This window comes from Zeus faber (genome assembly GCF_960531495.2).
Source record: "Zeus faber genome assembly, chromosome: 14".
NCBI lineage: Eukaryota > Metazoa > Chordata > Actinopteri > Zeiformes > Zeidae > Zeus > Zeus faber.
This window is the reverse complement of record NC_137200.1, coordinates 22,942,801-22,967,650: the sequence shown is the minus strand read 5'-3', so window position 1 is coordinate 22,967,650 and position 24,850 is coordinate 22,942,801. Positions and strand designations below refer to the sequence as shown.

The following is a 24,850-nucleotide window of genomic DNA, read 5'->3' as shown; positions in this document are numbered from 1 at the left end:
TTGTCACATATGTATACACACTTTCCTACATATATGCAGTGAAAAGTCTTACAAAAGATAAATAAATAAATAAATAAAAAATCGGATGCTCTACCGACTGAGCTCATTCGTCAATTGATGAATCGATGACTGAGCTTCGGTGAATTCCTACATCCGTGCATTTTTGATTTTGCAACACATGAGCTAATTTTCCTTATTTATTTTACATTTTCGGAACACAATGGCTGGAAAGTACTGACTTCATCTGCTACATGGCGGGAAAGCTTTAATAGCTCGCTTTGCATCAGACAGGTATATGTCGTTGGCTCAGTTGAGGGTTCGGTTTGTCCGTTTTGAACGCAGGCCTCATCACTTATAACATCCTTTCCTGTCGTCGCGGCCCGATGGGACAAATTACAACATTTAGACTGATTTCAGCTCTAAGCGCTCCGCGTTGGGGTTTTTTTATTACAGCGATAGAAGCAGGAAGCAAACGGTGGGAATGGTGAAGAGATGAGATGGAAAGCGAGATGGGACGACAAAACCCTGACACCGGTGTTTCTTTTTCATTTTGAGTGAAAATCAATCACACACACACACACACACACACACACAGATTGAGGGGTTATCGGATTCCATTATGAACTCAATTTAATTGATTTGACTTTTTACACCTTCATCTCCATCAATCAAATGGGAATAAAATTAGGATGTTGTTATCTGAAGGTCCCGTTTATTACTGCGCGCGGGCTCCACTCAAGTACAACACTTTTTCTGGAGTTAATGCCCTTTAATGGGACACACGTGGGGGGTTTTAACGTCGGTCTGTGGCGTCCTCTGCTGGCGCCGGAGGGAGTCACGGCCCAGTTCACCTGAGAACCTGCGCTGGAACGGAATCGTCCACAGGCATCAGTTTGAAAGTCGTCCAGGTCGTTCAGTTTAACTGGAATATGTAGAAACTGCCGACATCAACACAAATGAAAAATGGTGCAGGGCGCATTTCCTCGAGCAGTGCTTTTCAACCGGTCGCCAGCTGTGGCGTGAAGTCCTTTTAATTCCACTGAAAAATAATTATGGAAATGAACTTTTGCACCGCGGTAGAATAAATGTTTGGGAACACCGAACTAAAGGAACGATCAGTCATGATGATTATTATCAAGACGACAAAGTGGAAGAAGCAAAACACATCAAAGAACCAGAAAAACCTTTATGTTCCAAATGCATTGAATTGTGTTTGCGACTTTTTTTTTTTTTACCCATTTCAAATGAGACTGTTTTCAGGTGTGAAATCCATAAATTCACTGCATTTGAAAAAATAATTGAAACAAGATTTCACTGAAAAGTGTAAGGAGGAAGACGCCACTGATATTTATTGTATTATTATAAAAAAGATAATTATGTATTCTGAGCTGCGTCTGGACTTAAAGGTTTGATTTGATCAGATGGTGGATACAGCTCCAAATCTCATCAGCCAAATCACAGCTAAAGAAATAATAATAATAATAATAATAATAATAATAATAATAAATATTAAATAAAAAACAATGTTACATGATGGGATGTCGTAGTGTTGTAAGAATCCATGACAGTTTGTCAAAATGTGACTACTACCATTAGCCCTTCTACCTCTTCTCATACAGTAGCAGTCAATGAGGGAATAGATGAAGAAATGGATCGACGAGAAGATAGATATGACGACCTATTTACTAAGAATGGCATTTCTGGGGAGAAAAATAAAAATAAAAAAGCAAATATCAACAAAAAAAATTGTAGAAAAAAAAACATGTATCAACAAATAAAATTAAAAAAATGAAAAATATATAATAATACAACTGCAGTGACACAAAAAAATACTGAACACATCAACTTTAAGGGCCATCACATTGAAATGGCAGCGTGGGAGCTTGAATCTCTAAAAATGGCGGAGGAGGCACACGGTGTCGTTCTCAGTGAAGTCCAAAAAAACAAGCAGCAAAATACAACAAAAAAGGTCAAATAATACAAAACAAAATGGACATCAAATATTAAAAAACACTGAATATAACAGAACGTCCTTTTTAAATGCAACCAGACGTGGTTTGCTCAAATTCCGTTATTTTGATATTATAATTTCGACTATTTTGATTTACGTGGAAGATTTTTTTTTTTATAGTAGTTACAGGGAGGGAGGGGGTTGGAGAAGGAGTGAGGGGAGGGAGGAGGGTAGAGGGAGAGAGAGAGAGGGAGAGAGAGAGAGAGAGAGAGAGGGAGGGGGAGAGAGAGAGAGAGAGGGAGGGGGAGGGAAGAGAGATATGGCGAAAGGGAGGAGCTTAAATAACTCGGCTTTTGAGACACTTGAGGAGTATTTCACAGGAGCTAGGCTAGCTGATGCCATCCGCGGCCTTGCATTCTGCTAACAAAGTCAGCATCCCAAACTGGACTCCCAATTTTATTTGTATTTGTTCTTTACTGAACAGCAGATTTGAGCGACTCAGGTCTAGTATTTTTGCTCTCGCGGAAACACGCGTTTGCTTATCACGTTCGCACAGCTCGCAACAGACCGAACGGTTGGCTTGCCTTGTCCGACACCAAAGGTGGAAAACTCCAGGTGCAGAAAATAAAAGTCCCGTTTCAAGGTTTTTACTCCACCCGTGAACTGATTCCACTCGGTTGGATCTCTGGGTTGATGCTGGTCGACTCAAAATCCTGGAATGGAGTTTTTCCACTTTCTGAACTCCAAATTGATCTAGAAGACGCTCAATGTGTTGATGCTAATTAGCATGCTAATACACACGGTTGACTCGAAATGCCGGGGTTGAATTAGACTTTCTGAACCTGGATTTTCCACCACTGCATTTAAAGCAATGTAACTGTTTTACCTTAAAACAACAGCATTGATCAAAAGCATTTAGATGGTACACTGACTTGAAATATGGAGAATGGTTCCCCTTTCTCTTTCACCCCCCTCCGTTACCGTTTCTTTGCCTGGTAAAATTGATTAAAAACCAAAAAAACAAAACAAGTAATGATAAACTTGCCGGTCAAAATGTCCGGAAATAATGCTCATATAAAACGTAGCCGCTCCGACAGCGTGGATGAGACGTGCCGGTGGTGCGCCCGGCACCTGCACCTGAGCCGGCGCACCGGCCCTCAGTCTCATTGACCCACGGGGTTCGTTTCACCCTCTGACTCGCTCGTGCGAGCCGATCCGGCAGGCCGAGCACATCTGGTACCTACACCCGCCGTCCCTCCCTGCGGCAGCGGGAAGCGGTGAGGTCCGTGTGAAGGGCGTGTTAACCTCGCTGTACATTATATCTGTGTTTGTAACGGAGGCGGTTATTGTAATGTGACCGATGGGGTTCAAATTTGTTTTGAGTTTTACGACAGTGGTGTCAAAGTGCAAGTGCACTCAGAAACCGTTGGGGCCCGAAATACCGTTAATAATGTTACACATGTGCTGCTTGAGCACAACAAAGGATCTCTTTGCTCAACCAAAAAAAAAAACTGCTTAAATCAAACAGAAAGTTCATTTATGAACCTCTTTTCGGCCCCGAGATGAGTTTCAAAAGGTGTTGCATAACAATCGGTGTAAAACCCGCTGACACGAGAACTGTGGTGTGAATTCAGAATGTCCCATCTCGACGGCTGTCTGCGTAGGGTATCGATGGATTAAAAAACGGCTAAAAAGCGCACAGTTCTCATTTGTGTGTGGCTGAGTGGAAACAAGCAACATACAAAGTTATGTCTCGATAGTAAAAAATATAAAGAAAGCACTTATGGACTTATATCCTCTCTGCTTAATGCCGTGGCGGCGGATCACACCTCTTCAAAGAAGGCCATCTGAGACATGTACGCAGAGTTCCTCTGCAAAACAAAAGCAATGAAGGGAGTTTTTTTTAAAAGGGACGTTGTATGGTTGGATTGTGGGAAAAGATGGATGTTTGTGTTTTCATGCCTGAATGGCGCATTCATTTCAAATAAATAACATTTATAAACAACAGTCTTGAGCTTGAAGTAAATGGTGTACTGTATGCCGCTTAATTGAAAGTGTCAATCCATCATTTTGCATATATAAACAGCATATAGAGGAGCACATGCATCATGCAAATACAGATGTTTCTTATAAAGTGCTAGATATATATAGTGTCAAACTTGGCATTTTATCAACAAATTCATTTCATGGATGAACACTTTAATTGTGTGTTATCGTTTATAGTTGTCGAGAAAGCTAGCAAGCTAACCAGCTGTGTGACTTCAGCAGCGGTAGCGCCGACTTGATAGATGTCATGTGACATGTCACTTGATCTTCCCCATCTATCCATCCACCCACCCACCCATGCATCCACCCACCCATGCATCCACCCAGCCACGCCCTTACGTTGCTGTGCGGCAGGTAGAGCGGCTCGGAGCGCAGATTGAACAGACTGGCCTGGTGCTGCTGCTCCTCCAGCTTCAGAGACTCAATCTCCGACTTGAGCTCCTTCAGCTGATCCTGGAGGTGCTTGGACTTCTCCATGTACTCCAGCCTGGGAGGGAGGGAGGGAGGTAGGGAGGGAGGGAGGGAGGGAGGGAGGTGGTATGGGAATATGACAAAATAAAAATCGAAAAGAGAGGGGAGAGAGAGAGACAGATGGATAGAGATATAAAAAGCCATCCCTCCATCCCACCTCTCCCTCTCGATCTCCATGGAGAGGCGTTTCATGTCCGAGTCCTTGAAGTCGAGCCTCGCCGACGCCGAGTCGAAGGAGAAGTCGGAGGAGGCTTCAGGAGGCGGGGGAGGAGGAGGAGGCGGAGGCGGAGGAGGACTATAGGCGGCGATCAGCTGGAAGGACAGAAATACACATATACTTTATCCTTAAAATGATTAATCGCATGGTATTTAGTGCAATTAATCACAGTTAATACCAAATTAATTATTATTAATTACATGTACTCACATTTGACAGCATATAAAGCTGTTTCTATATTTTTCAAGTGAATTGAGTTAGTCATACTGCAATTAGATTATTGAGAAAGGAAATACTAAATGATCTTTCTATCAAAACGTAACGGTATTTTCACAGTAAACAAGCCACGGGCTTTCTCCTTTTCCTTTGCACGAAGCCAGCTGCTCAGACAAACAGGCCTGTTTACATGAAATACTTTATTAAAAACATGGAAAACAATAAAATAAAAAACACAAATGAATAGGAAGGAAGGGGTGAAGGAAGGCAGGAGAGGAAGGAAGGAAGGAAGGAAGTAGAGGAAGGAAGGAAGGAAGGAAGTAGAGGAAGGAAGGAAGTAGAGGAAGGAAGGACGGAAGGAGCAGAGCCTACTGGATAGGTTGTCTTGGTGATCTCCAGGAGCTTCTGCTTGGCCCGGCGCTCGGCGTCCTTGGCCTCCGTCAGGTCCTGCTTCAGATGGTCCGCCTCTTTGGACCGCCGCTCCGACTGCTCCACCAGCTTGACCGCCAGCTGCTCCGCCTCCCTCATCTTCTGCTCCATCAGCCTCTTCTCCTCCTTGGTCTTCATGGCCGTCACCTCCAGCCGCTGGCGCTCCTGCTCGGCGTCGGCCGCCTTGTGGGCCAGCAGCTTGGCCTCCTCCTCTGCGATCTGGGCCTTCTCCGCCAGCAGGTCGGCCGTCTCCTCCGACCGGATCTGGAGCACAAAAACATTTCCGTCACACAAATGGTGATGATGATGCATCTATCACTTTTGGGTTATTTTCAGTAGGTTTACAGGTAAAAAAAAAAAAAAAAGTGAAATTCAAACCCTTTAGCTTTAAATATCTAAAAACACAGCCTTGATGCTTTAGAACGATACTTGTGACCTGACGCCTTCCTCACAAGCTGAGCATATCCAATTAAAATGACCAAATGTTTGGTGTTGTTGTTAAATAACGAACAATATTACAATATTCTTAAACAACACTGAAATAAGGTAGATTAACCATTATTAGCCGTAGCCATGCTGTTGTGTACGTATTATTATAAATTGTTTTATTCATCATGTACAGACAGACATACAACTATATTCACATTTATTATTGGTGAGAGCCCATTTTGTATGTTTTGTATATATTCTGTTTTGTTTGGTTTTTTGTTTTCTTTTACTGTTAACAGGGTTTCTGCAGGTTTCAACAAGTTCAATTTAAAACGTTTTTAAGACCATTAAAAATGCAATTTAAGACCGTTTTATAACATCCATACTAGGGATGCCACGGTGAGGAATTTTTCCCACCAGTCAATTTACTCATGACACACCAGTGTTACCAGTGACACCGGACATTTTACAACGGTGGGAGTTAATGCACGGGCGCTAATTACGGATGGAGGGAGACAGGTCCCGATCTATACCTGACCCAAGGTCTCCTATGGCCTTCTCTCCTCCCCTACTGTGATAGGCAGACAGTGCTGGGACTCTGCCGTGCGCACACAAGCAGACACTTCACGACAGACATGAATTATAGTTTTTCAAATTCCCGCGAACGCAGCATCACTTCCAACATGAGTTATAATTTTTCCAGTTCCTGTGAACGCAGCATCACTTCCAACATGAATTATAATTATTTGAATGCAGCATCACTTCCTGCAGAGGTTGCCACTGAGAGCCCGGTCCACGTCTTCTAACGTAATACCAGAGAACAAGTCCAATAATTAATCAATCACAGATAGGTGAAAGAATAAATAAACAGACAGACAGACAGACAGACAGACAGACAGACAGACAGACAGACAGACAGACAAATTAATTAATAAATAATGCTAAAATGGGTCGATCCACACAAGTCACACAAATTGACGTGAAAAAGCGGCATTCGCTGAAAGGGGAATTGTGTGCATCGCTGAACTTTATCATCCAATCAATTTTTAAGACTGAAAAAATTGTTTGTCAGACATTTTAAGGCCTACAATTCAGGTCATGGAATTTTAGACTTTTTAAGGACCAGTGGAAACCCTGTGTTAAGCTTTTTGATATTACTTTTCTGCCTGCATAACAACTGCAGAGAAAAACATCCCATCATCTTCAACTTTCAGTGATAGGCAGGGCTTAACAGAAGTGCCACCACAGAACCACAGGATGTCTATTCTGCTTTGACCGTGTTGTTTCGAGCGCAATGTCATGACGGAAGCAAAAAAGCGCGTCGCTCACCAATGCCTCGTTGGCGAGCCGAGCCTCGTCCTGCAGCTGGAACAGCCTCCTCTCCATCTCCTCTTTGGCTCGCTCTGCCTCCTCCCTCATCTGCTTCTCCCGAGCCAAGATCTGTCGCTCCACCTGCAGGGGAAGTAGTTCAGACACAGCATGTCTGCAGCTAAGTGCTCTCAATAGTGTAAACAAACAGATAAACATCAAATAACAGATGGAAATTAGATTGTATTACATATTGCCAATGACATTGTCAACCTAAATCAAATATTTATCTATTTAAATCAAGACATTGGTGAAAATAATGGACTCCCTCATTCGGTATTGGATAGGTAGAGGTCAATTAGAGGTAGAGTAAAGCAGAAGTAGAGCAGATGTGGAGATCAAGAAGAGGGTGAGTAGAGGTTGACTAGAGGTGGAGTAGAGTTAGAGGTCAAGTAGAGGTTGAGTAGGGGTAGAGGTAGAGGTCAAGTAGAGGTGGAGTAGGGGTAGAGGTCAAGAAGAGGTACTGTGGAGGTAGATATAGAGGTCAAGCAGAGGTAGAGTTAAGCAGTGGTGGAGTAGAGGTGGAGGTAGGGGTAAAGGTAGAGGTCAAGTAGAGGTGGAGTAAGGGTAGAGGTCAAGAAGAGGTACTGTGGAGGTAGAGGTAGGTAGAGTAGAGAGTGGAGGTAGAGGAGATAGAGTAGAGATTGCAGGAGAGAGCAGAAATTGAAGTGGGGTAGAGGTCAAGTAGAGGTTGAGTAGAGTACAATTAGAGGTCATGTAGAGGTGGAGTTAAGCTGTTTTCACATAGGACATGGTGCATGGACCCCCTGCACACCACTTTGCACTTTGCTTAACTCTAGCTAAATGGATTTAATACTTTTTAAGTCCATCTTATGACTTTCGAATGACGCGCTGATACCCAGCACATCAAAAGTTGGCCAAACTCTGACCTTCTTGCGGGCCTTCTCCTCTTTAGCCTGAGCCTTCATCTGCTGCACTTCGATGGAATCCACCTTCCTCCTCCTCATGAACAGATCGTGGTTCCCGATGCAGAGCTGCAGGATCTGGCAAAGTCAGAGTTTCAAATAAGTCCAAAAATAAGGAAGGCGGAAAAATTGACGAGATGTGCTGAACAGAAAAACACAATTTAAGCACGCTGATTTACAGGGATAAAGTAATACATGCGATAACAGTATTTTATTTTCATTCGAGGGGTTTCACGTTTTTACATCTGTGGTCTTTTGGAAAATTCATTTTTCCCCAGCATTGAAATTCAAACAACAACAAAAAAACGTACCAGTTTGTTGACTCTCAGCTGGGATGAGTAGAATTTGAAAACATCTTTCTTCTTGTCCAGGGGCTTTATTGTGAACTGCAGCGAGAACATTAAAGACAATCAGTTCAATCAGTTTTCTATGTTACAAGACGTGCAGTATCTAGTGGGAAAAGCACAGGAGTTCATCACTTAAAGCCCTCATATTATTATGTTATTTTATTATTATTATTATACATAATTGTCATTAGTCAATGGTAATTATTAATAATGAAAAAATAATTAAGAAACCATTAAAACTAATATGATTGCGACTACTAATTTTGTTTTTTGTGTAACACTATTTAAGTGCAACAGGTGTTTCACAGAATAAAATCATTATTAAATAATATTTATATAAAATCATTATTAACAATAATATTAATAAAATATTACATTAATAGCAACCACAATCTGAGTCTAAATAATAACAATAATTACCATAATAATAATAATAACGACAACAACAACAACAACAAGCAGGTGCAGACCTCCTTCTCGCTGTAGGAGATGTTGCGGATCCCGCTCCAGGGGAACGACTTGTTGGGGTTCAGTTTGCTGTTGGGGCTGTAGATGTGCAGTCCCTGGGCGTCCACGCCCAGCAGCAGTTCTATGTCCCGCTTGTTTTGCTATTTCACACAATAAATACACGTGAGGAGATTGTTTCCATAGAGTCCTTCCAAACAAAGAGCAAAACGAGTTGATCAAAAGCCATTGTCCAAAATGTGAAATCAAAACGGAACCAGAACTTCCCATCGGTGGAGGAGGAAACCCTCCCATATTTATATTTTCAGTATAGGGACTCGTTGACACCATAAAAAATAAAATAATATTTAAAGAGTTCACACTCCAATTTTTGATTGTCAATAGAAAAATAAAACACAAATAAAACCGACAGTTTTGAAAAAGCATCATGAGTATGTAATATAATTACCCTATGTTATATTCTAGTTTTATTGGTTGATAGCGGCTACAAGCGCTCAGTTATTTCGGAATAACGATCGCTGATCTGTTGATAGTGACAGTTGCCACGGGCAACAACTTTGACCAATTATATCACGTCCCTCGTATCACTCCGCCGACATGCTAACCAAAGCCAGCGGCGCCATTTTAAGAGGCTACATAGAAACTACAATGAAGACTTGACAAGATGAATGCAGATATCCACAATTAAACACGTGTTACAGTACATAGGTTTGTCATATGTAGGGCAAATAGTGTGCTATGTTGCTGTGTTTGCTACATTGCTGTGGACATAACAGTATATATATAATAATAATATATAACAGTATATATATAATAATATTATATAACAGTATATATATAATAATAATATATAAATTCAAGTTCAAGTTCAAGTTCAAGAGATTATTTGTCACATACATATACATACGGTCATACATATATGCAGTGAAATGTCATGACACCCGGTGATACAGTATATATATAATAATAATATATAACAGTATATATATAATAATATATAACAGTATATATATAATAATATATAACAGTATATATATAATAATATATAACAGTATATATATAATAATATATATAATAATAATTAACAGTATGAAGATGCATTCATGAGAATTAGTACAGGGTTCTTGTATTGTAACAGCAGATATAATAGCCAGGACTTCTACTCTGTGAGGTAAGTGCTGGAGGTACGTAAGTTCAGGTGAGTTCCATTTAGGAGGATTTAAATGTATATTTAATACAACACAGTTAATTAATTCCATTATATAATTATGGAACCCAGAATCACGATTGTGGCGCCTCCCCTTGCGGCTGCCTGCGTGAGCACCTTGTGTCGATTACGCACATTTTGGTATGTTTTAGTATTTTTAGAGCTTATAGAGCGTAATCACCAGGTGTCATGACATTTCACTGCATATATGTATGACCGTATGTATATGTATGTGACAAATAATCTCTTGAACTTGAACTTGAACTTGAACTTGAACTATTGTTCTAAGTGGAAGCTCTTAGTTATGAAATGACTTAAAATCAATATTCCATGTCAACGTATTATTTTATTTATTTATCAGCAGGGAGGTGGCGATACATCGGTATCAGCCGATATTCGCCTTGTTCACTGCCATCAGCCTGTCGGCAAATGAGATGACATTCACAGCTGGCAGTGGCCGATGTTTATCCAGTGTTTCCCCACACATAGACTTAGCTTGCCTGCGCGACCCTGGTATATTAACGGCTGCCAAAGTACATTTGGCGACCCATTTGAGCTTTCTTGTTTTTTTTTTTTTTTGAGCTGTCCGAGAGAACGATGCCATCCACGATGGATTTTTAAAGACGCGGACATGGCTCTCTCAGCGCTCCAAGCAGGAAGTTATGCTGTGTTCATGGGAACACTGAAAACTGTACATGATGCTGCGTTCAGAGGAACTCGGGGAAAACACCGGTATCGGCATCAGCTATCAACCCAATTGTAATTTTAAACATCGGCATCGGCACAGAATTTCACAATCAGTGCAGCCCTAGTAATCAGATGCGTAATAAGCGGCATAATGGCAGACGGTCAATATCGCAAAAGAGTGATCACAATCACCCTGTTGGTGGTTATTTTGCCGAAGATGACTGGCAGGCTGTTCATTATTCCTTACATAATGTATAATATTTGACGTGATGGACTGAACATCTAATTGGGCACTGTGAGTTTTTGCACTTACAGTTATGGCGAAGTAGCTCACTCCGTACATCTCCAGGTCCTGGGCGATCTTCAGGTAGTCCATCTCAGCTTCATCCCTCCAAAAACCCAAACATACCAAACTCACACAATTCATCTCAGATGGAAACATAGGCATGTGGAATCTATCTTCGATCTTACAAAAATATCACAATCTGCTCTAATAATGGTGATTATAAAAAAGGTACCTGGCTATGCCTCGGTGCTCAGCGTACCACGCTGTGATCTTCTCCTCCCACATGTCAGCCGTCATCTGGTACTGCATCAAAACCTAAAGGCGCACAGACACACCGGCTTACAGCGGGGTTTCTCAAAAAGTGGTCCAGGGAGGGAGATGCCAATGGCAAGTTGCTCTCAGACCCAAACACACTTTCCTTGTACATGAAGTTCAGTGACATTTAGCAGACTTGGTGCACACTCACTCTTTTCGGCAGGAGTTCATCTTGACCCAGGAAGCCCGGCTTGTGGAAGTTCGGATCGTAATCTCCATACTGTTTAGACGGAATAAAAAGAGACAGAAAGACAGTTTTGTCGATGTCGATGTATTTCAAGGAATCTGCGACATCCTGTACAAATTAACTGCGCCTCAAATATCATTGAAATTCACTATCGGTTGTCGATTTAAATCGAAAAACATACAAGGTGATTGATTGATTGGGAAGGTTAGAAAGGGCAGCAGCGTTACCTTGGCTTGGACGGCGTAAGACGCCAGCAGGACGGACGCCTCAGGAGAGCAGAAGATCTCCTCGTCTAAAATCTGCTTTTTCACCTGCAAAGAAGGAAAACGAGAGAATTACGGAGTTGTTCTCCGATTCAGTCGGGAGACAAGTGGAGAATAATAATGTAATAATAATAACAAATAACAATAATAATAATTACCTGTAGGAAGAAGAGGTGCTGGGTAATTTCCTGGACCAGTTCCTCTTCCACTTTCTCCGGGAAGAACTTGGCGAGGAAATGAAACGTTATCGGAGAGTCCTTTGGGACCTCCTGATCCAACACCTTATAAGATAAAATAAGATAGATAAACAGACAGGCAACAATAATAATAACAATAATAAGAAGAAGAATAATAAGGCAGTAATTGGAATAAGAATAGAAAAAATAAAATGTCATATGCATAAACCCTAAGAATTAGCTGAAAGATAGAAAAACTGGAAATATACAATAAACTTAAAAATCAACATTTAAAAATAAATATTAAATAAAATGAAGATTTATTAAAAATTTTACCCCAAAACAAATATAAACCTAAAAATGTACAAACAGCAATAAAATAAACAATAAAAGTGGCAATAGACTAAAAACTTCAAAATTAACAAGAAGATTGAAAAACAATTTCAATACACAATCAGAAAAATAACAATCAAAGCAATGGCCCAAATCTGAAAATATTTTGTTTTTATTTTATGAAATGCATTTTGCTAGTTTTTTCCCCAAGCAGTTAAGAGTTGCAAGTTGTGTATGAAAGGTGCGACAAATACAAATAAAGGTTATTATAATTATTATTATTATTATATGAGTAGCATAAATATAATTCTACTCACCCGCTTCTCAGGCTTGAGCCAGGCATACGTGTCCTTGATGGTGTATCTGAGGCCAAAGAACCAGGTCTCCCTCAAACCCACAGTGCGGCACACCAGGTCAAACAGGTCCTTCCCCTTCCACTTCACCTGGAAGCAGACAGAGACAAGCACATCTCAGGGGATGGAAAATGTACAAATTGTCAAACTAATAATCGGAATTAAGAATTGAATGGTACTTTTTTGTCTTTCACAGTATAATCATAAACATATAATTTACATTCACCTTCTGAAGAGAGAATTATTTTCCAGATAGACAGACAGACAGACAGACAGAGGGACATATTTTTTATTTAATTACCACTTGGATGTCAACTGTTGTGACCCTGCAATTTGCTCTCGAGGGACGAATAAAGTATCTATCAATCTATCGCTCCATCATCTCTCCATCCATCTACCTATCCACTAAAGTTTGGGAGCTCCTTTGTGGATAATGTGTGGTCAATGTGCTGAATTTTACACCTGGAGCGATAAAATAACACTGATGAAGGTTGTTAATCCAGTTTCTCTTTAACCCACTTAACCGTGGCAGCCAGCTGCAGTTTCCCCTCATAGTTTGAGAATGAAGAAAAATAGGTTTTACTCTCATAATAAACTTTGCCAATTTTTCTAAAAGGGGGAAAGAGGTAATGGGAATAATAATAATAACATTAATAAAAACAATAATAATAATAATAGTAATAATAATAATAATAATAATAATAATAACAACAACAATAAAAGCTGCAGGTAGCAATACAAAAGGGTCCAGTTTAGTCATGTTAGGTACATATTACAGGTTTCCAAGGTTACGAGGTTCCGTAATGCAAGCTCTGTGGTTATACTGTATGTGATTATATCTCCAACCGTGTCAGACCAGACGTGACTGAAAATCGAGGAAAGAGGGGGGCCACGCCAGGCTCGGCTTGGGAGGAGGGCGAGTTAAGAGTTCAAATTGGCGTTTGAGGAAAACCTGCCACATCAGCTCCGGGGGACAGCGCTGCCAGCCGGAGAGCGGCGCAGCCGGGGACAGAGTGGAGGAAGCGCCGCTGCTTCTGCTGTACGATTGGCTGTTCGTGTCACATGGTTGTTTCTCTGCTCTGTACGATTGGCTGTTCCTGTCGCATCTTTTGTACGCAGCAAGAGTCACAGTTTTCCTATTTAAATGCCTGTTTCCTTTAAACGCAGCCCCAGCTCAAGTGGTCTGTCTAGGTGTCGCGCACTTGCAAGTGGCTGCAGGGGATTGATATCCGAGAGACAAAGCTTGAACTTAAAAAAATTTGGATGATGTCACAAAGCGGCCCACTCCTGAAACAAATGAATATCTGACCGTTTTTCACTCATTTCTGCTCAAAATGTTAATTGATATTAATCAAACTCGAACAAGACATCTGAACAACCTGGTTCTAACAAGACCTCAACCAAGTCTCTGCGTACTGCCGTTGTCGTGTTTCAGATATTCTTAGCCCGAAAAACTGCAAGCTTAAAAATAAAAAAAGGTTAAGCAAAAAAAAAAATAGGTGATCCAGCGCTGTGGGCTGAACCCCAAATGAATATAACTGCAGTAGGCAATACGCAGGGTCCAGGGTGGTTGGCCCTTTGTCAAAGTTCAATGGACGAGTGTGCATTGGTTCTCTGCAGAGTTTCCATTAGAGCAAATTGGTGTTGGTCAACGTGTCCTGGAAGATTTGTGTCCCAGCCAAATGGGAGAAATTCAAGTCAAATATTATCTGTGTTTATTGAGCTTAAAAACATTTGATAGGCAGGTTATATAAAAGAATGAATTCATGAAGGCATGTAGGTTTATGATAAATATTTTTATATTTATATTTTTAATAATAATAAAATTAAAAACTAAATATATGAGGCAAACAGGTCTAATTTAATAATGAAGTTTGTGGTGTTTTATGTCTGGTCGGCATATTTTACAACACGAAGGATACCGTCTGCTTTGGGTCGGAACTTAAATATCCCAAAAAAAGCTAAACTATGGAAGTATGTGTCCTTGTTGTCACAATACATCATCTTTCTGCTTCTCCTCAGAGTTCTGGACGCTGCTCTCTGTTTCCGCTTCGTGTGTGTCTACTGTGTTTACAAGCGCAACCTATCACCGAGGGAGGAGGCGGGGCTTAGTTCTATATCGACAACCGTGGTTCGAGGTGACAGGTCCGCTTTGGATCATCCAATCTGATTGGCTTTCCGTTGCAACCCGCCGAACGCGGAAATGAACAGATCTGCGGGATTTTTTTTCGAAATGATCGAGCCCATTTGATTTTGACGAGGAAAAAAATAAGGTGATAATTATCGTAATTGTTTTATTGCCCAGCACTAATTCAAATTGTGCTTAGAGGGAATTATTTTCACCGGACATTATGACCAGAGAGATTTAAATATGTCAGACTTCAACAGTTTCCTGGTTTGGTTCCATAAGGAAACAGAGTAAATTAAAATAACCTACATCTAAAGTAAAAACACACTGTTTTGGCACGCTGATTGCAGATGCCCCATCGCTGGCACTCTGGGCACAGTCGGTAACATCAGAGACGGAGTGATTGGGGGGCAGAACCTGCCCCGGGGGGCTATTTTAGATGGGGGGCTATTTATAAAACATTCAGGGCTGGAGCCCTGGATGTCCACCACTTACGACGCCACTCGGAGGTCCACCACTGTGTGGACGGACTGAGTTGCGATACTCAGCATCTCTCTGCGTAATGCTGTTTGGATGGAAGGCGAACACACGCTCCAAACTCAACTGGTTTTAAATCCACTGTGGAATACATCTCTGCATCAATCAAGTCAGGACATCCAAACTCATGAATTTCTTGGATCTGACGAACGGATGCACATTTTGATACATTCTACCCAAAATTCTAAAACAGTTTTTGTTTTTTAATGTTTCTTTTTCATTTTCTAAATTTAAGGTTTATTGCCGAGTGAAAGATGCAGGGGCTTCAGCCAGCACTAGGGTGGCTAAGTCACTAAGTCCAACAACGACAACGATCCACGGAGAGCCTAGTGTGCCGGCTATCTCCGCCAGTGTATATTGTGAGTGCAGAAGTTCATTCGTAACGGCGAGGTTGGCAGACAGCAGTGCTATCACGTGATCTGTGTACTCCGTCAACTAGCGCGACCAATCACTAGTTTGCAATGACCAATCACTAGATTGCAATGCTATCATCTGACCTGTGTGAGCTGTCATTTGTGCACGCACGGGCGTTGTGCCAATGGCGAAAGATAACATTTTTTACTAAATTATTCCACAATAATGGACCGATCTGGATCAAACTTGGATGACGGCATGTCAGGACTGCCCCAAATACATATTTTATTCATCTTGTCTGTGAGTGCAACAGACCCATGAGATCCATAGACTACTGATGTTGGTTTTGCATGAACAAAAAAAAATAGGGTTAGGGTTTCCCTTTGGGGTGGGACCCCTAGCAACAACAATAATAATAATAATAATAATCACATTTAAAAGGGTAAATGTGTCTGTACCTCGCAGCTGAAATCCACCTCAGCGTCCATGGTGCTGACTTTGACTTTAAATGTCTTTGGCTGCTTCTTTTTCAGTGCCAGGATAGGCATCTTGACTGGCCAGGCTTTCAGGACCAACTGAAATATAAATGTAATGTATTTGGCTGTGAATGTAAATGGTGCTTTCGACTGGGATGGAACTGGGCCATGACCATGACAATTTACCCCCCGACACACAGTAACACTAATAAAAGCTCAAATGTGAAGCTTTTTCTCACAGCAAATACTTGCTGAACAACGGTGAAGCTTCTTAATAAAATTAGTTGTGTGGATTTGGCCCGCGTTCATTAAACTGTGCAGAACTAATCAAATGTTTAATGCAGTTACCGCGTTACCTCGAAGGAGAACGTTAATGTGAGAGAATCCACCTCCTGTTGCAGAGCAGGGCTGCTAATGCTAATGCTAGCTGCCGTTAGCCTTCCAGCTAAGCCACGAAAACACACCAAATAAAGTTGCGTGAATGTTGGCACTCTGCGCAAACTTCCATTACGCCCGACTCGCTTTCTTTAGTACGTCACCCCGCGGCGCGCTGATAAAATGTCGAGGAACGTGGCGTCGCAGCGCGAGAAACTTTTACTACGGTTAGCCTAGCTTAGCTTAGCTTAGCTTAGCTTAGCTTAGCTTAGCCTGGATGCGAGCACTTTCCAGAATCTTTGTTTTGGCTGAACCTACAGGTGGGACCGCGAGAGCAGTACGGTCGCCACTGCGCATGCCCACACACAACTCCGTCTTTATTGTCTATTTATTGACATTTTAATACGCACAGACTTTGTGTTTCTTGAAAATACACATCACCAGACCAACAGGTATGACAAAACATGTCTATAATTAAAAACAATCAAATACAACCTCGAATAAGTCCAAATCCAACAGGACGTTATAATTATATAGAATGAATACATAATAATCTTGATATCAGTGTTGAAAAGGTCCTATATTATATTTTAGGGATATTGTTCATCAAACGAGACGTTTCAACAGCTCTAACATCACCTCTATTATAATCTCAAACTATTCCCACATCATTTTGTTGCCTTTTCAAGGTGTTTCCGTTGTATGTGATTTAGTCTTTATAGAATACTGTCAGTGCTCAACACCTGTGACCACCGCAAAATGTTGAACAAAGTACATTTAAGTAAAATGAAGATTACAATTTAAAAATAATAGTTGATCAACACTTTATTGACACGGGTATTCACTTGACGCTGTACAATCTATCGGACGGTCGCGTTCGTTCGATCCAATAAACGCTCATTTGGGCCTCTTGGGTTGCCGTAGTTGTAGTTCGGCGCCGACCACGAAAGCGTCCGTGCGCGCTGCGACGCCTCTCTCGCCGCCGTCCGGCCTCCGGTGCCAGCTCCGCCACAACTCTCCAGGTTTGGGAGTGATCTCCATCGCAGCCTATTCACTGTCTCCTCTCCTTTCCTGGACGCACGGAGCCCGTCTCGCAACTGCCCCCGACGCGGCGACGGGGCGACGGGCCCGGCTGCCCAACGCCCGGAACCGAGGCGGGCGGCAGCCTGCGGAGGGGCGTGGCCCCGCGGGGTCACGCGTGGGTCTGGAGTCAACGTTTAAAGACCGAGAGAGTCCTTGAGGGACTTGAGCTCCGCCGTATGTCTGTGCAAATATCTGCCCGTTTTACTCAGATAATCTAGTCACGTCACTTAAAATGGAAACAAATCGGGATTATTTTTCTCCCCCCCCCCCCCTTTGATTTATCTCGAAATCAAAGTGATCATGAATGAGTCATTAGGTCCATATCGTTTTAAATGACTATGACCCAACATGTGGTATTTTATTGTGCATTTTAATCAGGGAACTGTAGTCCTCCACAGAAAAATAAGAGACAGTAGTACTTTATGAACTGCGAGTACTTTTAATTATTTAAGTACATAAAATTTCAAGTTCCAATATACTTTTACTTACGCAGAAATGTCAGTGTGTTATTTTCACTCGTTGTTATTCAACATTATTATTACCTATTATTAATTATTAATACTATTCTCATTGCTCCATTTAGTCTTCCGAATGTTCTTCGTATTATTATTAGTACTATTATTATTATTATTATTATTATTATTTTTCTTCTTTTTTCAGACGTTTTGCGTCAGCTTTTTTTGGGATCCTGAGGATACTCGAAAACTCACAAAACTTTGCACCCAGGTCAGTCCGGGTGAGGCATTTCATATATTCTATGGGTCCCGTGCATGGGCGTGGCGAAATGGCTCGCTAGCAACCCCTAGAAAAAAATAAAAAACAAAAAATATATAAATCAAACCTATTCACTTTTTTTTTTTTCCACGAAAACTTGTGGAATTGGGTACACATATGTAACAACACTAGACTTGTTTTGTAAAATGTTTTATCGGTGCCATGACCTAAACCCAACAGGAAGTCGGCAATATTGGACTAAATGTGCAGTTTTACTCACTTTTTGTTCATTTTTATGCGATCCGATAAATCGCCCAAGAGGCGTCCGCGAAAGTATTTGTACTCCTCTTGGGCGATTTATCGGGTCGATTTCGAAGTTGGTGAGCGTCTACTAAAGACCTTCACGATTAAAACTTGTTAAAAGCTTGAGTTTTCTTCACACGGTGTGGGCATGGAAAAGCGTTGAATTGGTCTGGTTGCGCCTGGCCTATATCTCCCAGTGACAAAACTCGTACTCCGTACATACAGCACACAACAGGCCTAGGGCTTGCGGGACGGGCGGGGTGCGAGCTATGTGGGCGGGGACGTGGCGGGCGGCTGCCGTCTTGCCCGTCACGGCTCCTGCCCCAACGTACTTCTCGTCGGCCCCGAAATTTTAATTCCACTCATATTAGCCGAGAACACGTACACTCGCACACCAATCCTACTCCGAACGACACTCCTCCAGACCAGGGTCTGCGGGGCAGGAGTGGTGCGAGTGATTCGGGTTCGACTTGCTTGGAGGACTCGCACCCCCACGCCCCGCAATTTTAACATCCGAGTGCCCTGCGCTGAGTCCACCCTGCTGCGTGGATGGGCGCTTGGGGCTCGCGGCCAGGTGGGGCGGGTCTAATATATATATATATATATATATATATATATATATATATATATATATATATATATATATGTGTGTATATATACATACACAGTATATATATATATGTATGTATGTATGTATGTATGTATGTGCATATATGTATGTATGTGTGTGTGTCTGTGTGTGTGTGTGTGTGTGTGTGTGTATATATATATATATATATATATATGTGTGTGTGTGTGTGTGTGTGTGTGTGTGTGTGTGTGTGTGTGTGTGTGTGTGTGTGTGTGTGTGTGTGTGTGTGTGTGTATGTATGTATGTATGCCCAGCCTGCTGACAGCACAGGTTTAAAAATAAAACAGGGGGGGAAAGCGTTGAATTTCACGTTAGAAAAAAGGCAGTGTTTACATGACTTTTTGGTCATTTTCCAGCTCAGTACTTTCGCGAACTTCTTTGAGGCGATTCATCGGATTGACTTCAAACTTGCGTCCCACCGACACTTGCATATCGAGGACCCGGTCATCGCTGCTTGCAGCTTCAATTATTGTTATTAATATTATTTGATTTAATATTTAATTATTATTTTTTTTCTATATTATTATTATTATTATTATTATTATTATTATTATTATTATTAATACATTTATTTGTTCTGGGTATTTGTACTTTGTTCTGCGCTCTTCCTCCACCACATGTGCTGCTTCGTTTCAGCACCCCCCTTTTCTAACCTGATGTTTTTCCACCGCTGTGCCACGAGAGTTCCACGGGTGGCGCCGGGAAAAATGTTTCTAATTCCACTAAAGAAATTAATTGGAGATCGGAAATGAGGTCTCGTGTTGTAAGATCAAAATTGCAAGGCTGCACAAATTCATTAGAATAGCTGCTCTAGCGGAACAAGATTCACTCTGAAAGTGACGACCGATGAAAGTTTCGATTTGTTTTTTGTTTTTTTGAGATTCGGTTCACGATTCGGAGTCACTCGGGGAAAAGAGTCGTTCGTTTTTCTGACCGTTCAGGTGGAAGGACGGGAGGACTCCCTGAACAATAAGACGGAAGTCAGAAGAGTGGGTTCAGCTCTGAGTTGTGAATGGAGTTCTCGCAGGGATCATTTTATTCTGTCAAATGATTTGTTTTGGTGGAATGCAAAGAGTAAGTCAGTCGCATTCGATATGAATTGTGCCTGATTTTGGAGTCGGACAGTATTATTTATTCAAGATTATTTTAGTTATTTTCAGGTTGTGAGGCGACTCTGTCACTCTCTTTTGCCGGAGGGACTCCAGACTCCTCAGACATTTCAAAGATTTGTTCGGTACGGACAAATTGTTTGCGAGTCCTGCATCCCAAGCATATTAGTAGGACATAATACTAAGCACAGTTCTCCATGTTTTAAATGTTTTTAGTGGGTAACGGGGCAGTGGTAGAGCAGATTACTTCAATTTATACAAAAATTGGGAATAACATCCAATCACATTAATTTAAAGGCAACAGTGTAAGTGTAACTGTATTAATGACCAATATTGAAAACAGTTCATCATTTCTGTCTAAGGTTTTTGCAGAAATCAGTCCGAGGATTTTTTTGTGTCCATGTAATTTAAAATAAACAAATACGGACTTACGGATATCTTCCACAATAACGCATCTGTTCGGTTTTTATTTTTTAACCCTTTTTTTTTTTTTACAATATGCATAAAGTTGTCCCTGAGCACACAGAGCGGCGCTCTATGTATCTGGACGTATGCGCGCAACATTTTTATAAAAAGTATTTAATTTCTGCTGGAACACCAATGTTAATTTTCAGATTCAAACAATTACAAGACTTTAAGTTAAATCAACGAGTCAATATTCTACTGTGGTTGAAGGTTTTGCATCAGTTCATCTCTTTCATCACAACACGTAGGCGTGGCCTACAGGAAAGGGCAGTTTATATGTTGACAATTTTGTGTTGGTCATACTATAGAAAGATTTATTATGACATACATTTTTAACATCATCCCTTATCCATCTACTGTATATTTCTATATATTTTTATTATTACTATCACCAGGACGTGGCTGTCCTGCAGTACCGAGCTCCGGCCCTGGCAGCAGGCAGCATCTGCAGACACTACACTGGGGCCCGAGAGGCGGCGCTGGTCCTGGATGTGGCCTGTGGGACCGGACTGGTGGCAGCCCAGGTACGACTGGAGGCACTGGGACTCCTGGTCTGCTCTGTGCCTTTCATGGCTTAAGTAAATCGGTGTTTCTCTTTTTCTGTAGTGACCTTAAGTGCTTCATATTATGTCTTCCATTGTAGTGAATCTGTGTTTAAATTTGACCAGACTTCTGTACAACACCGATCTGGCGGTGACAAGTTTTCATTATTCCGATCTCCTGATTCCTAAAGTCCATGTTTCAGATGAAAAAGGATGGCTTTGCACATTTCGTTGGTATCGACGGCAGCGGGAGCATGTTGGAGCTGGCCAGGAAGTCTGGGCTGTACCAGGATGTCAGGCAATGCATTCTGGGAGATGAGGATCTGCCCGTCCAATGGGGTGAGGTTTCACATCAAGTTCTATGTTGCTCTCTCCTGTTCTATTTCACTCCGTGACGCTCTTTGCTCCTCAGGCTCCTTCGACGTGGTTCTGCTGGTCGGAGCGCTGAGCTGCGGTCAGGTTCCTGTCGCTGTGGTGACGGAGCTCTGCAGGGCCGCCAAGCCTGGTGAGAGGGGGTGGTGGAGTTGCAGGTGGTGGTGTAGGTGGAGCTGGTGAAAGTGGAGCCAGGGGAGGATGTGTAGTAGGTAGAGGTAGAACAGGTTGAGCAGGTGGAGCGTCCCTGCTCACTGCAAAATACTGATGAACAATTGCAAATAAATAACTTTTTGTATTAAAATATTGAATATTGTATTGTGTATTATTATTATTGTTGATGACGATAATAATAACAATAATTATGATTATAAGATTGATCGATTGATCCTTTAGTCACCTCCGGGTGGAAATTGCATTGTTACAACAGCTTTCATCACAAACAACTGGCAATAATAAAAAAATAATAGAATAAAAATACAGCAAAATTGAGGGGAAAAAAATGTAATTGTAACATTTTCTCTTATAGAAAACTACTATATAAGAATATGAACTAAAACAGGCAATGCAGACATGCTATTTGAGGTGACCGGCGCTGCGCTGTGTGCCCGTCCCCACCAGGGGGCGTGGTGTGCATGACGACCAGGAGCAACCTGCAGAACTTGGAGTACAAGGCGGATCTGGAGCGCGAGCTGAGGCGGATGGAGGAGGACGGGCGGTGGTGCCGGGTGGAGGTCCAGGAGGAGGAGGAGTGGGAGCGGGCGGTGTCGCGGGAGGAGGAAGGCTTCATCGGCGGCTCCGTCTACCTCTACAGGACCGCCGCCACGGAGAAATTAAATCCCAAACTCTGAACTATGTAGCTACCGGCTTTTATCCTTTTATTTTAATTTTTTTTTAATCTTTTTTTGTCACAAGCTACCATTTTTAAATAAACAAATAAATAATAGAAATTAGCTCTTGTATTGCAAGATCAAAATTGCAAGGCTGCACTAATTCATGTTATTCATCAGTTCCAGTCGGAACAAGTTTCACTCACAAAGTGACCAATATACAGTATGTATAGTTAAGTCGGTGCAACGCGCAGAGAACGACGGAATGGAATGATTGAAACCTATTAATTAACCTACTAGAACAGGACACTGCGAGAGGGTTACACGCTGCAAGTCCGTCAAACCCCACCGCCTTCGCCAGGCGTGGTGTGTGCAGTGACAACGTCACCGGAGAAGGCTGCAGCTCTGAACGCAGAGATAACAGTTCTCCTCGGCAAAGGAGCCATGACAGCGTGCTTGCACACCTCACAGACTTGGGGTCTGCTGAACTGGGAGAAGAGCACTCCCATATCCAGTCAGAAGGTGGTCTATCTGGGTGCAGATGAGGGCCCGATTGTCCAAACCATGGAGAGGACATTATGTCCGTCCTTGGACGTGTCAGGGTGGGCCCCTCAGTAATGGTTCTGACCATCATGAAGTTACCCGGGCTGCTGGTAGCAGCCCACACAGTGGTGCCGTTTGGCCTCCTACACATGCGCAGTACCCAGTGATGTTTTGGAGGGCTCCGGTAGACCCCAGTGCACCGCCGGCTGCGGGTGCTGGTTGTACCCCAATCCCTCGACAGGGATCTAGCCTGTTGGAGAGATCCCCAGACCCTCACACAATGCGTCCGCTGGGCCCAGTCGACGCCTTGTGTGAGGGTCCGACGCCTCCCCGACGGGATGGGGCGGCACCTGTCGCTGTCAGGTGCTATGGGGACGTATGGCCTCTGTCCACACGGCACATCAATCTCTCAGAGCTGGAAGCTGTGTTACTGGTCCTGAAGCACTTCCAACCCAGAGTACGGGGCCAGGATCTGCAGATCAGGTCAGAGAACGGGCTACGGTGGCCTACATCACCCGCCAAGGGGGTGTGAGGTCACCTGGCGCTCCATTACGCGGCCGGGAGGCTGTGGGAATGGGCGCTGCTGCAGCTTGGCTCTCCATCGGCGAGCCACATCGCAGGCCACCTGTGAAGCAGACTACCACCTACATCCGGATATATATAGTATATACAGTATACACTGTGTGTGTATATATATATATGCGTACAGTATATAGTGCTCCAGTGGTGGAGACTATCGGGACACACAGGCGGGCCTCTACGTTGAGGGTGACGTACACATTGTCCTTTGTGCAGGGCTCAACAATGATTTCCCGGTTGCCCCTGGCAACCAGATTTAGTCAATATGCAATCTTTTCGTGGCCTCTGGTTGCCCCCTTTGGCAACCACTTTTGAACATAAAAAATAGAGACAGCATATGGCAAAACGTGCAACAAAAATAAATACATTTGTTGCATAAGTGCTATTTAAATAATGCTGTTACCAGAACGCTGCACTTTTTGGTGAATGTCGCTTTTTTCACGCCAATTTGGGCGATTTGTGTAAATCGTCCAAACGGATCCAAAGACTTTTTGGGGGGGCGGCGGGGGATGCAACGACCCATTTTTCTTTATATTTTTTTAATGTTTTATCCGTCCAAGAGAACGACGCCATCCCCAGTGGATTAACTAGTGGACTCGTTCTCTGATATTACGTCAGAACTAAGACGCTGACACTAGGATGCTGCGCTCACAGGCTTGGAAAACTGTAATTCGTGTCGGAAGTGATGCGTTCATGGAAGCCGGAAAAAAACGTTGACTACCACCACAAGCCTAAGTACATTTCAGACCTATTTTCACCCCACAGTCAACTAAAACAAAAAGTAGCCGTTGAAAAAACATTTTAGTTAAAACTAGACTGAAAGAAACCTAAAACTAACTGAAACTATATTGTGTACTTTGAAAACTAACTCAACAGAATAGAAATATATAGGAAATGTCTCTATTTTTTCTCGAGTCAATTTGGTTAATTTTGTCAACATATAGCAGTTACAATACAAAAACCAGTTAGTGTTGAGCCCTGAGTGTGCAGTGGCCCTGCCACTGAACAGAACACACACCGGCTGCAGCGCATCATCAGGTCTGCAGAAAAGATTATTGGCCTGAACTCGTCCTCATTAAGATCTCTTCGCTAACCAGAGCCAGGAAGCAGGCGGGGAAGATCATTACGCAGCCCTCG

The 24,850-nt window shown here is 42.4% G+C and overlaps 2 protein-coding genes across 2 annotated transcripts; one reads left to right on the top strand and one right to left on the bottom strand.

Annotated features, from left to right (window-relative positions):
- Positions 1–1,665: 1,665 nt before the first annotated feature.
- Positions 1,666–16,818, bottom strand: nf2b (NF2, moesin-ezrin-radixin like (MERLIN) tumor suppressor b). The gene is made up of 16 exons (XM_080013355.1): positions 16,524–16,818; positions 16,150–16,266; positions 12,637–12,762; positions 11,969–12,091; positions 11,775–11,858; positions 11,512–11,580; positions 11,278–11,360; positions 11,073–11,148; positions 8,871–9,008; positions 8,365–8,439; positions 8,018–8,131; positions 7,089–7,211; positions 5,274–5,594; positions 4,626–4,780; positions 4,337–4,484; positions 1,666–3,822 (listed from the first exon to the last, which is right to left on the bottom strand). Exons 2-16 carry the CDS (start codon positions 16,237–16,239, stop codon positions 3,775–3,777), a joined length of 1,773 nt encoding a protein of 590 aa, XP_079869481.1. The 5' UTR covers positions 16,240–16,266; positions 16,524–16,818; the 3' UTR covers positions 1,666–3,774.
- mettl27 (methyltransferase like 27) lies at positions 16,726–22,689 on the top strand (the record flags this gene model as incomplete). The annotated part of the gene is made up of 7 exons (XM_080013530.1): positions 16,726–16,769; positions 16,863–16,879; positions 17,467–17,564; positions 21,243–21,371; positions 21,593–21,728; positions 21,802–21,894; positions 22,383–22,689. 7 exons carry the CDS (start codon positions 16,726–16,728, stop codon positions 22,610–22,612), a joined length of 747 nt encoding a protein of 248 aa, XP_079869656.1. The 3' UTR covers positions 22,613–22,689.
- Positions 22,690–24,850: the final 2,161 nt, after the last annotated feature.

What these genes read in the sequence shown, in the direction of transcription:
- nf2b (XM_080013355.1), bottom strand. Translation starts at nt 16,239, where the DNA reads ATGCCTATCCTGGCACTGAAAAAGAAGCAGCCAAAGACATTTAAAGTC. An exon ending in AGCACCTCTTCTTCCTACAG is followed by an intron (nt 11,859 to 11,968) that starts GTAATTATTATT and finishes CCTTCTTTGCAG; the next exon opens with GTGAAAAAGCAGATTTTAGA. An exon ending in TGAGCTACTTCGCCATAACT is followed by an intron (nt 9,009 to 11,072) that starts GTAAGTGCAAAA and finishes TGTGTGAAATAG; the next exon opens with CAAAACAAGCGGGACATAGA.